This window comes from Chiloscyllium plagiosum, chromosome 33 (genome assembly GCF_004010195.1).
Source record: "Chiloscyllium plagiosum isolate BGI_BamShark_2017 chromosome 33, ASM401019v2, whole genome shotgun sequence".
NCBI classification, from domain to species: Eukaryota; Metazoa; Chordata; class Chondrichthyes; order Orectolobiformes; family Hemiscylliidae; genus Chiloscyllium; species Chiloscyllium plagiosum.
This window is the reverse complement of record NC_057742.1, coordinates 8,121,121-8,134,056: the sequence shown is the minus strand read 5'-3', so window position 1 is coordinate 8,134,056 and position 12,936 is coordinate 8,121,121. Positions and strand designations below refer to the sequence as shown.

The following is a 12,936-nucleotide window of genomic DNA, read 5'->3' as shown; positions in this document are numbered from 1 at the left end:
TTTTGACGTGTTACTTTTATGATTTGTCAGATCTTCCCGTTATTGAGGGATTAGGAAAAACATTTAACAGTTTTAAAAGGCAAATAAATTATTTCCATTGGCAGGAAAGTCAGTAACCGAGAGGAATGTAGATTCAGGAAAATCGGTAGACGAGCCAGAGGGAGGTGTGACGGTGTTGGGGGTGTGGGGTGAGAATTTATTTTTTTCACCTGGGAGAGTTACAATCGGGAATTTACTGCCTGACAGGATAGTGTCAGATTCAGGTGGCTGAACACAAGCAGATTCAATAGTAACTTTCGAAGGAGAATTAGAAATATACTTGAGAAAAGGGAAAATTACAGGGCAATGGGGAAAGAGCAGGGGAGTGTGATTGAAATAGTTATTTAATCTATGTGCTGGCACAGGAATGATAGACTGAATGGTCTCTTAATGTGCTATAACCTAGTGTTGTGTGCCTTGGAATTCAGAAGGTCAAAGAGTGCTTTCTTCATAGTTTAAGATATTGTTGTGATAATAGTGATCATGGGCTATTGATATTCAACGTTTTTGTGGGCTGAGAATGGACAGATACTCACCAAAAATGGTTGCTGTGTTGATCTGACCAGGTTAAGCTAAACTTATTAAACCATTCCTAAATAAGCCTCAGTCTGAGCTGAAATTAATGTTATAGGAAAAGGCACTAATATACAGTTCAATATCTGTTGGTTTGATCCCTTATTCTCTGGAAGTTGAAAAATGAAAATCTCATCCACAAATTCGCCAGCTTAGAAAGACAGTGGAACTAGTACTGGAATATACGATGAACTATATTTCAGCAACTACGTTTGAGCATCAGAAGAGATGAGGAAAAATGGATTTGTAAGCAAGAACTAGAAGACTCCCTCTCATTCGCACACTCTTCTTTCTCGTTCTCTCTCACTCGCTTTTGTTCTTTTTTACTTCTCTCTCTTTTATCTCTTATATTTCTTTCCCCTCTCATAAAAGTCAGTGCCCAGTGAAAAAGTAACTTGAAACAACAGACTTTCACAAAGGACTTGAGGATATCTGAAAACTTATGCCATTGCAACAGTCCAGACTCCGATCACTCTCACATTTCCAACACTCCTTTAAAAAAAACATTAAGCTGCAATTGAGTCTCACCTCTCTACCTCTAGTAAACACCCTCCCTTCTTTCTGAGCTTATTATCTGTTTTTGATGTTGCATTTTTATTATTCCTTCACATAAGAAAAAGTGCAGAGATTTCCTGATATGTTTTGACATCCGTCTCATGTTCTCTGTTTAAGCCACAAGCAGCAAAGTGGACCCAGTGTATGAAGCACTCCGATTTGGGACTTCTCTTGCCCAGATGAGCCGGTCAAGTTTTGGCAGTTTCTCTGAATCCCCGACAAGGCATTTGGTAAATATGAAATCTCTTACAGATGTGTTTGCCCAGAATCACGAGGGGCGCTACTCCAAAACATCCAGCCATGTAGTAGCTTCGACACACTTTTAATAATTTTTAACATCCAAAGCAGTGGCATATGAAAATGAGGGCCACTGTTACCACCATCAGTTACTATCTTCTATCTGGTGGCTTGACCAGATGATCCCAGCTGGATAGATACCAGAAAGAAAGTCTCAACATTGTGTTGATACTCTGCCCCGCAGTCCCACTATTGGATTTCAAAATTAGGGTGGGGTCTATTGATTTGCTGAGTTTGCAAACATGTCTTCAGTAATGGCTGTTACAGTCCCTCTGTCCCAAGGTAAACTCTCTCTTACCTATTTTGCATCTTCATTGGAGTTTTTGGCTGTTTCTTCTTCATCAACTGTGGACTCCGTGCCCTTGTGATATGGAGTTTATCTATCTTGTGGATTCTCTAGTTGTATCTGAGCTGCATACGATAACTGGTCACATTGTTGTGACTTTGTGCCGTGGAGTTGCACATGTACATTTTACTACTCCCCAGTCCAATGTTCTGGCTTGAGACCTTGGGCAAAGAGTAAATGCAGAGTACTGCCTTTGATAGTGATGTTGCTTGCTCTGTTTTGATACAGGGTGAAAATGGAGACATTGCTGAGGAGCCCGATGTCAGCACAAACTGTTCCAATGAGACTGAGATCCAGAAAGACACCAGTGAGTCTTACGAGAAACATACGAGGAACGGCTGAGGATCCTGGAATTGTATTCCATTGGAGTTTAGAAGATTAAGGGGAGATCTAATAGAAACTTACAAGATAATACATGGCTTGGAAAGGGTGGACGCTAGGAAATTGTTTCCGTTAGGCGAGGAGACTAGGACCCATGGACACAGCCTTAGAATTAGAGGGGGTAAATTCAGAAGAGAAATACGGAGACATTTCTTCAGCCAGAGAGTGGTGGGCCTGTGGAATTCATTGCCGCAGAGTGCAGTAGAGGCCGGGACGCTAAATGTCTTCAAGGCAGAGATTGATAAATTCTTGATATCACAAGGAATTAAGGGCTACGGGGAGAGTGCGGGTAAGTGGAGTTGAAATGCTCATCAGCCATGATTGTATGGCGGGGTGGACTCGATGAGCCGAATGGCCTTACTTCCACTCCTATGTCTTATGGTCTTATCAGTTACCTACATTTGAAGTGAAGTCACTGCATCAAAGTGGCAGCCAGTTTGTGCACAGCAAGGTGCAAACACATAGCAAAGTAATAATGGTCAGATAATCTGCTTCTGCTAATGTTGGTCGAGTAATAAATACTGACTATGCACTGGGGACTAGATATGGCACACTAAGATCAGGTGTGGGGCTTATATCACCATAACCTTCTGAATCAATGTACCAGCTCCAGAGGATCATTTAGTATCTTGGCACCCAGTGGTGTGAGAGATGTCAAATTCTCAAATAATACACTTGGTAATGCTACAGTTAACCAATAAGAAAGGTTAAAGACAATGAAAGCAGAAGTTGCTGAAAAGGCCCAGCAGGTCTGGCAACATCTATGGAGAGAAACCAGTTAACATTGTGGTGCCAGTGACTCTTCCTCAGAACTGATAGTAGCGAGGAAAATGTGAGCTTTTACGCAGAAGATAGCGTGAGGGCAGGGGGATTAAATGATAGGTGGAGATAGAGTCCAATGGGAGAGTAGAACAGTTGGACAGATAAAGGAGTGGAGAATGAATAGCCATTAGTGGACAATTGGTGGCTAACAATGGATGGTGTGTAAGAGAGGTTAAAGATTAAGCTGCCATAAATAGATTTTTATGATCATTATTTCCTTCTCTCTCTATTATATCTTTGTATCTGGCACCAACTATGTTTCCATGTTTTATTTCTGCTCAAGCGCCTTTGGAGAATGGAATTGTTGAAACAGAGGAAAAGAAAGACAACACAGTCCCCACTCAGGTAAATGCCATTGATTCTGGAAACTTAAAGGTGTATTAATACTGTATTTACATGATAGGTGAAGTGTTCATGCAGCCAAGTCAGGAGAGGACAGGTATCAAGCAGAAACCATAGCTGCAACAGAGAAGTGAGTCACTGTGGGCCCAGTCCCAGTGATCCTCATTTCCAGCTCAGCCCCTCAGACTTGTCAATGCGAAGAATTGTCATGGCAAGCCGTGAAGCCTCGTCACATTATAATAAATAAAAAGGTTGTGACTGCGGTTACATAATGAGGCCATCTTTCATATGGAGGGCTGTTTTCAAACTAATTTCTCACCAACAGTAAAAACGTAAATGAGGTTATTACTGCTCAGCCTGATAAGTTCCGTATTGGCAAATATCTATTTCTCTTGCTACTAATTAGAGCTTCTTGTTGCGAACACAGCGGTTTATTCTGTCCAAGGGACAATTTTCTCACAGTCAGTTATTAGTTAGTGACCAAGAAACATTCCCTGTCTTTCTTTGAGTTCCTCACAATGAAGCAGAATTTGTTGGAGAATCTTATCTTCTTCTATTCCCCAGAAGGTCAGTTTCCTTTGTACTCAGTTTGCAAAGTTTATGTACAGTGAGTGGCTGCCATTGTGATCCAGTGACAGCACAGGAGAAGCAATAGAGCATCTGCAACTCATTAATGGAGTCACAAGTGCGGTGCTGGAAAAGCACAGCCGGTCAGGCAGCATCCGAGGAGCAGGAGAGTCGATGTTTTGGGCATAAGCTCTTCATCAGGAATGAGCCTCATTCCTGATGAAGGATTTGTGCCCAAAATGTCGATTCTCCTGCTCCTTGGATGCTGCCTGACCGGCTGTGCTTTTCCAGCTCATTAATGGAGCCAACCATCTACCTCCTCAGCTAAAGAACTTAGAGTAGAGAAAGATTGGAGGAGGAAGCTGAGAGAACTGGAATCAAATTGGATGCAGAAAAAGAAATAAAAGAGTGGGAATGATGGAGTTAAGAGATAGAATAGACAGCAAGAGTATAAAAGCACAGGAAATAGGAATCCATTCAGCCCATTCCAATACTTTTTAGACAGCAGATGTTTTTGAAAGTAAGAAATGCGTAACTTTTCAGTTGTCATTTTCTAGACAGAATCAAGCTATAAAAATTGGCGTTTTGACCACTATTAAGAATTGTGAGGTTTTGTGTGGACCATCCCGCAGCTCCATTGGTAGCTTCAGAGTTTGCAGCCCCTAGATTTTTGGTTTGTAACCTACTTGTGAACTGTGGTGTTTACCAGCAGGCAGACTGGCAGCCTGGTGTTGTGGGTGGGGGCTGAAGAGAAATGGAATAAGCAGATGGCACTGGTATGCGAGGGTGCTCTCCCGTTAGTCAGGTAGAGGGGAACATGGGCAGTCTTAGGGAGTGCTTCCCTTTTCAGCCAGAAATACCAAATCAACAGTGAGCCACTCCTCCCCCTTCCATCTGGAATGTTCCCTCCCACGTCCATCCTCCAGTGCTCCTCATATCCCTGAAAGTTGGGTGATTGTAACGGCAGAGGGAGGTATATAATGCTGCTCGACCTTTTTGTTGCCAGAGAGTTGTACCTTGGCAACACGGGGTATGGTAGTTCCATGGTTACGTTACTCGATTAGTGACCCAGGAGTCTGGAATAAGGGCTTGAAAACATGAGGTCAAGTCCCTCCATTACAGATAGGGAATCAAAGTTCCATTAATTAAATAAAACAAGCAGGAATAACATAACCAAAAGCTAATGTTGGTAATGGCGACCTGCACATCGTCATTTTAAAATAAAAACCTGTCTGTTTCCCTACAATTCCCTGGAGAAGGAAATTAGTCAACATTTTGTCCCTTTAAAAGGGAGCAGCCCCTCATCAATGTGATCATCTCCCACCAGCCTAACAAGCTGATCTGGGATGGGCAGTAAACTTTGACCTTGCCAATGGTATTCAAGAGTGAATTCACAAATACCTAGAATGGACAGGCTGCCTTGTTTCATATAATCCCACAGTGTGGAAACAGACCAACTGGCCCAGCAAGTCCACACCAACTCTCCAGAGAGTATTCCACCCAAACCCCTACCCTATATTTTCCCCTGACTAATGCACTTAGCCTACATATCCCTGAATACTATGGCCAATTTAGTGTGGCCAATTCACCTAACCTGCACATCTTTGGACTGTGGGAAGAAACCAGAGCACCCAGAGGAAACGCACGCAGATACTGGGAAAATATGCAAACTCCACACAGATAGTCCCCCGAGGCTGGAATCGAACCTGGTCCCTGGCGCTATAAGGCAGCAGTGCTAACCACTGAGCCACCATGGGAAGGCTGGACAGGCTTGGCGCCTATTTGTTGGAGTTTAGGAGAATAAACAGTGACAATTGAAACATACAAGATCCTAAGGGAGTTTTGACAGGGTGGGTGTGGAAAGGATGCTTCCTGTTTGGGAAAATTTAAAATTAAGTGTCATCTCTTTAAGACAGAGTTGAGAACATTTCTCTGACAGAGTATAGTGAGTCTTTGGAATTCTCTTCCTTAAAAGGTGACAGAAACAGAATCCTTGAATATTTTTAAAGCAATGGTAGATGGATTCATAATAAACCGGGCGTGGAAGATTATCAGGGTAATAAGAATGTGGGATGATCTTATTGAACTTTATAGTAAGCTTATGGGGTGAATGGCATATTCATATGTTTGCACATTAATTACAAATATCAGGTGATGTATTGTGTTGGTCTCGTGGGCAGTGTCTGTCCCTCTGAACCAGATGTCCTGGAGTTGGAACTGAACCTGGGACATGATGGCCATGGAAGATGTGTTCATGAAATGGCCAAGTTGGGTATTAATCTGTAAAACCTTCCTGTATTACTATGACAGAGGTAAACTAATCTCCTGGTCAGTTAATCTTGATGTGGGGTGATTTCCAGCAAGTTGAAGCTTCTGTCTTATGATCTATTCCAGGAAAAGTAACTGTTGAAACAGCGCCACTTACACTCAGGAGAGGAAAGGATGTGATAGATTTTGTTTCAAAAGCCTTTTAACGAAAAGTAACGTGATTAAATTGTATGCTAACTCTGCAGCAGTTTATTTGCAGTAGTGCAGCTTGACTCCACCATCTCCCTGTAGATGTTTATTTGGAAAGTAAAAGGATATATGGAGAAAGAACAGCAAATTAACACCAACTGCAACTAATGAAAGGCCAGAGTAGCTTATTCTGACAAAAAGCCTGTTTCGATGTTGTAATCAAACTAAGTCTATAATCCTAGAAGAGGTCACATTTTTAGGTATCAATAATTAGAATATAGGAGATGGAATATTTGAGTGAAATCTCAATAAAGTTAAGGAAACCAGTGTGCCCCAAGAGATTACAATACCGTTCAGTAATGAAAGAGGTGTCAAAATGAGCAAACCTCTCCATACATTCCCATTAGCTCCAGTGTGGAGAACGCTATCAAGATGCATGCTATTAATTCCCCGCATCCACATTAAGGTACAAGAACATGAAAGGAAAAAGTCTCTCAATTGTATGGCATCTTTCAGAACTGTCAGACATTCCAAAGCGTTTTACTGCAAATGACGTTCTGTTTTGAAATGTGGTTGCTGCTATAATTCAGGGGATGTGACAAACAACTTGCGTAGAGCAAGGTCTATTAAACAGGAAAGAGAGATTCCATTTTTGTGCTGCTGATTTGAGGGGTACATAGTGGTCATGGCCGGAGGGATAATTCTCCTGCACTGTTGTGGGCTCCTTTAAATCTTCCTGAGGGGGCTCATGGTTTAATGCCTCTGATAAAAGATGGCACTGCTAACTCCCTGGCGTGTCAACCATGATTGCTGCCTGAAGGAATGCAATGACCTTGTGGTATTATTGCTAGACTATTAAACCAGGGACACAAATAATGTTCTGGGAACCTGGGTTCAAATCCCACCATAGCCACTGGTGGAATTTGAATTCAATAAAAATCTGAAATTCCAAATTTAATAATCACAAAACCATTACCATTTGGGGGGGTGGGGAAACACCTTTAGAGAAGGAAATCTGCCATCCTCATCTGGACTAGCCTACATGTGACTCCAGACTGATGGCAATGTGGCTAATTTTTAACTGCCCTCTGGGACAATTAGGGATGGGCAATAAAAGTCGACATCTTGTGAATGAATTTTTTTTTTAAAGTCCTGGAGTCAGACTTGAACTCTCCACCTTCTGACTTAGTGGTACAAGTGCTACCCCGTTGGCAGATATGAATGATTTGAACTTGGCAAAACTGTAGTTAACCAAATCACCACTCTGAGCTTTGGATAACTTTGAACATGGGATTGCATGAGTCCTTTGTAGGTCATACTGCTGGGAGTGTTTTATGGGCCTCCGCAAAGTTTCAGGGATGTGGGGGAGAGGATTGGCAAATAGATTCTGGGCGGGAGTGAAAGGAACAGGGTGGTGATTATGGGGGTCTTTAACTTCCCCAACATTGACTGGAAATGCTATAACTCTAGTACGTCGGATGGATCCGTTTTTGTTCAATGTGTGCAGGAGGGTTTCCTAACACAGTATGTCGAAGGGCCAACAAGAGGGGAGGCCACACTGGATCTGGTGCTTGGTAATGAACCAGGCCAGGTGTTTGATTTAGTGGTAGGTGAGCACTTTGGACAGAGTGACCATAATTTGGTTATGTTTAGTTTAGCGATGGAAAGGGATAAGTACATGCCACAGGGCAAGAGTTATAGATCAGGGAAGGGCAATTATAATGTGATTAGACAAGACTTAGGAGGCATAGAATGTGGAGCAAAATGCAGGGGATGAGGACAATCAAAATGTGGAGCTGGTTTAAGGAACAGATATTGTGTGTCTTTGATAGGTATGTCCCTGTCAGGCAGGGAGGAAGTGATAAGGTAAGGGAACCGTGGTTTACTAAAAACAAATTGTATCTCTTGATAAACGGAAGAGGGAGGCTTATGTGACGTTGAGGTGAGATGGTTCAGATGAGGCAATGGAGAGTTACAGAGTAGCTAGGAAGGTTTTAAAGAAAGAGTTAAGAAGAGCATGGTCGGGATATAAGCAGTCTTTAGCAGATAGAATAAAGGAGAACCCTAAAGCTTTCTATAGATATATGAGGAATAAAAGGATGATGAGGGTAGGAATAGGGCCTGTTAAAGACAGAAGTGGGAAGTTATGTGTAGACCCTGCGGAGGTTGGAGAGGTGCTAAATGACTCTTTCTCCTCTGTTTTCAGTCAGGAAAAGGAGAATATTATAGAGGGGAAGACTGAGATACGGGCTATTAGACTTGAAAGAATTGAGGTTAGTAAGGAGGAGGTGTTATGAATTCTAGAAGGTGTGAAAGTAGATAAGTCCCCTGGGCCAGATGTGATTTTTCTGAGAATTCTCTGGGAAGTTAGGGATGAGATGGTGGAGCCTTTGGCCTTGATCTCTGAGTCATCATTGTCTGCAGGTTTAGTACCAGAGGACTGGAGGATTGCAGTGTGCCCTTATTCAAGAAGGGCAGTAGAAAGATGACCAGGTAATTATAGACCAATGAGCCTTATGTCTGTTGTAGGAAAAGTTTTGGAAAGGATTATAAGAGATAGGATTTATAATCATCTAGCAAGCAACAATTTGATTGGAAATAGTCAACATGGATTCATCAAGGGCAGGTTGTGTCTCACAAACCTCCATGGAGTTTTTTGAGAAGGTGACCAAGCATGTAATGAGGGTAGGGCAGTTGACGTGGCATACATGGACTTCAGTAAAGCCTTTGATAAGGTTCCACATGGTAGGCTGTTGGAGAAAATACAGAGGCATGGGATTGAGGGTGATTTAGCAGATTGGATTAGAAACTGGCTTTCTATAAGAAGACAACGAGTGGTGGTTGATGGGAAATATTTAGCCTGGAGTCCAGTTACTAGTGGTGTGCCACAAGGATCTGTTTTGGGACCACTGCTATCTGTCATTTTTATAAATGACTTAGACACAGGCATAGATGGATGTGTTAGTAAGTTTGCAGATGACACCAAAGTCCGTGTGGTAGTGGACAGTGTGGAAGAATGTTGTAGGTTGCAGGGGGATTTGGATAAACAGCAGAACTGGGCTGAGAGGTGGCAAATGGAGCCCAATGCAGATAAATGTGAGGTGATTCACTTTGGCAAGAATAACAGGAAGGCAGAATACTGGGTCAATGGAAAGATTTTTGGCAGTGTGGATGTGCAGAGGGATCTTTGAGTCCATGTACATGGATCCCTGAAAGTTACCACCAGGTTGATAGTGCTGTTAAAAAGGCATACGGTGTGTTAGGTTTTATTGGTAGAGGGATTAAGTTCCGGAGCCGTGATATCATGCTGCAACTATACAAAACACTAGTGTGGCCTCACTTGGAGTGTTGTGTGCAGTTCTGGTCACCCTGTTACAGGAGGGATGTGGAAGCATTGGAAAAGGTGCAGAGGAGACTTACCAGGATGTTGCCTGGTCTGGTGGAAGGTCTTATGAGGAAAGGCTGAGGGACTTGGGTCTGTTCTCATTGGAGAGAAGAAGGTTAAGAAGAGATTAATAAAGACATACAAGATGATCAGAGGATTAGATAGGGTGAACAGTGAAAGTCTTTTTCCTAGGCTGACGACATCTGCTTGTACGAGGGGGCATAATTACAAATTGAGGGGTGATAGATTTAAGATGGATGTCAGAGGCAGGCTCTTTACTCAGAGTGGTAAGGGCGTGGAATGCCCTACCTGCCAATGTAGTTAACTCAGCCACATTAGGGAGATTTAAACAATCCTTACATAAGCACGTGGATGGTGATGGGATAGTGTTGAGAATGGGCTTAGATTAGTTCACAGGTTGGCGCAACATCGAGGGCCGAAGGGCCTGTTCTGTGCTGTATTGTTCTTTGCTCTGTGTACAGTAGAACAAGGAGGAGTTGATTCTCTGTATTCATCATCATCTCATCCAATCAGAGTTGACCTGGCCAAGCAGTTTGGCCCCAGTGTGTTTGCTTTTCATTAATTGGTTTATTTGTCTTGCCTGAACTTCATAAGCCTTACAGAGACTGGTAAAAGATTGTCATTGATCATTATGAGTGGATAAATCTTAAATCAGAGTATCTTCAGTTCGTAGCAGCACTTTAGAGATCTGTTCTCATTTCAGAACACAGTTGGTTCTGGTTAGATGGATGTTTCTTCAACATGAATTTGCTTTAATGCGATTGAAGAATTTAGACTATTACTTGGCAGGGTGGCTTAGTGGTTAGCACTGCTGCCTCACAACTCTAGGGACCTGGGTTCGAATTCAACCTCGGGTGATTGTCTGTGTGGAGTTTGCACATTCTCCCCGTGTCTGTGTGGGTTTCCTTTCACAGTCCAAAGATGCGCAGTTTAGGTGAATTGGCTGTGCTAAATTGTTCATAGTGTTGAAGGATGTATAGATTAGGTGCATTAGTCAGGGGTAAACATAGGATAGGAGGAATGGATCTGGGTGGGTCACTCTTTCAAGGGTCGGTATGGATTTGTTGGGTCGAAAGGCCTGTTTCCACACTGTAGGGATTCTACGGTTTGTAGAACATGAACTTTCCTAACCAGTATTGACTATACTGAGATTCCCGTTGAAATGATGAGGGTACTGCAGAACGTTCTTGTAATGCGCGATCACATGAGAACGGAACTATCACGTTATATCAGAACAGACTGCAGTTTGGATTTCAAGTTTGAGACATCACAGAATCATAGAATGGCTACAGCACAGGAGGAAGTCATTCAACCCTTTCCATTTCTGCTAGTGCTTTGGAAATGCTACTCTGCCATTTCCCCTGTCCCACCTTGTGGCATTACAATTCTTTTCTCTTCAGGTGTGTATCAGATTCCCTTTTAAATTTCACAATTGAATCTACATCCACAACACACTATATTCCACTGTTTTTTTAAAAGAAATTCCTCATGTGCTTCCTTTGTCAATTTGCACCTTTGATTATCGATCTTTGTGACAATGGTAACAGTTTTAATCTATTCTGTCTTGACCCATTGTGACTTTGAACATCTCTATCCAATCTTCTCTTAACCATGGTATGTAACCAACATAGCTTAAGCTATGTAAGTACATCTTCAGCCATATTGAAAGAGTTGTTGGTTTATATATTTTTGATGCAGCCGTGGATTTGAAAATGATTGCCATCATTATTAATTTTCATTTTGAGATTGCGAGTTAGAGGTACCGTACGGAATGAACTATAAAAGCAGAAACTCTACTAGTCATTGGAACTGAATATTGAGCAGAGTATATGTTCCATCCATTCACAAGATAGATTTCTAACTCTTTATCTCTTGATTCTTTGCTGTAGCAGGGAGCCAAGCATTTTGAAATTTCCCCATCTTGCTTAAAGCTCACTTTCTGAATTCCTGTCCATCCTGTAGGTTAGGAAGCTCTCCATGCGTAAGGATATGCTACAGATGCACACGTATGTGGCTCTCTACAAGTTCATCCCTCAGGAGCACAATGACCTGGAGCTACAGTAAGTACATTGTTACCTGTACAGTGTGAAATCCCACTCCATAAAGCCCAGCAAGAAAAGGCAGTGGTTTGGGTCACTCCCCATCAGGTTTTCTTGTTTCCCCAGACTCAGAAAGGCACTGATTCTGTATGCTACACTATAATACAGGCACTATCAGCAACACTGTGTTCAAATGGGTTCTTCCCACAGCTGTGCCTAAACACCAAAAGCAAAGCTTTCAACTATGGACAATCCCGTACTCAATAACTTTCATTTCGACGGTCTGTTTTACATAGTAACAGAGGGTAAGGTATTTCAACAAGTAATTACCAAGCAACATTTGACACTACTGTATAAGGAGATATTCGTACCACTGACCAAAAGCTTGCTCATGTAGAAACATTCTTAAGAGTACCTTAAAGGAGAAGGGATTTACAAAGAGATTTCAAGGTTATCCTTTATGCAGTGGTCACTGGATAGAAAGGGATGGACAGGATTTTTCCACTCACACCCTTGGGGAAATGAAGCCAATGGTAATGGTCTACTGTTGCCTGCATTGATTTCAGCAACCTCCGCTCAGTCAGAATGTCTTCCATTCTCTGTCGTTCAGGGAGTGACTCTACTCTGAACAGCATCATTTTAATTCTAATTTCATGCTAATAGCAGCAAGATTGTAAATGATGATTTTGTGTGTTCTAAAATAGTGGGTGGAAGCTTTTTTGGAAAGTTTCTAAGGGCTGTGACTTGCAAAATAAGTTTTTTTTTATTTTGGCGTCACCTCACCTGCCTTATATCCTATAACAATTCATTTTCAATTCCCAGCTACATAGGGATGACTTGGTTGCTGGCTGTATTTATATGGAGAAAGTGAGGGGTGCAGATGCTGGAGATCAGAGCTGAAAATGTGTTGCTGGAAAAGCGCAGCAGGTCAGGCAGCATCTAAGGAACAGGAGAATCGACATTTCGGGCATAAGCCCTTCTTCAGGAATGAGGAAAGTGTGTCCAGCAGGCTAAGATAAAAGGTAGGGAGGAGGGACTTGGGGGAGGGGCGTTGGAAATGCGATAGGTGGAAGGAGGTCAAGGTGAGGGTGATAGGCCGGAGTGGGGTGGGG

At 42.4% G+C, this 12,936-nt stretch overlaps 1 protein-coding gene across 1 annotated transcript in view; it reads left to right on the top strand.

The window, feature by feature from the left end:
* The window catches only part of LOC122539796 (SH3 and cysteine-rich domain-containing protein 2-like), a 128,069-nt gene that overhangs the window by 89,580 nt on the left and 25,553 nt on the right, over nt 1-12,936 (top strand). The window contains exons 5-8 of the mRNA XM_043674858.1: nt 1,285-1,397; nt 2,039-2,117; nt 3,297-3,358; nt 11,748-11,845. Of these exons, the coding sequence (XP_043530793.1) occupies nt 1,285-1,397; nt 2,039-2,117; nt 3,297-3,358; nt 11,748-11,845 (352 nt within the window). The remainder of the gene's footprint in view (nt 1-1,284; nt 1,398-2,038; nt 2,118-3,296; nt 3,359-11,747; nt 11,846-12,936) is intronic.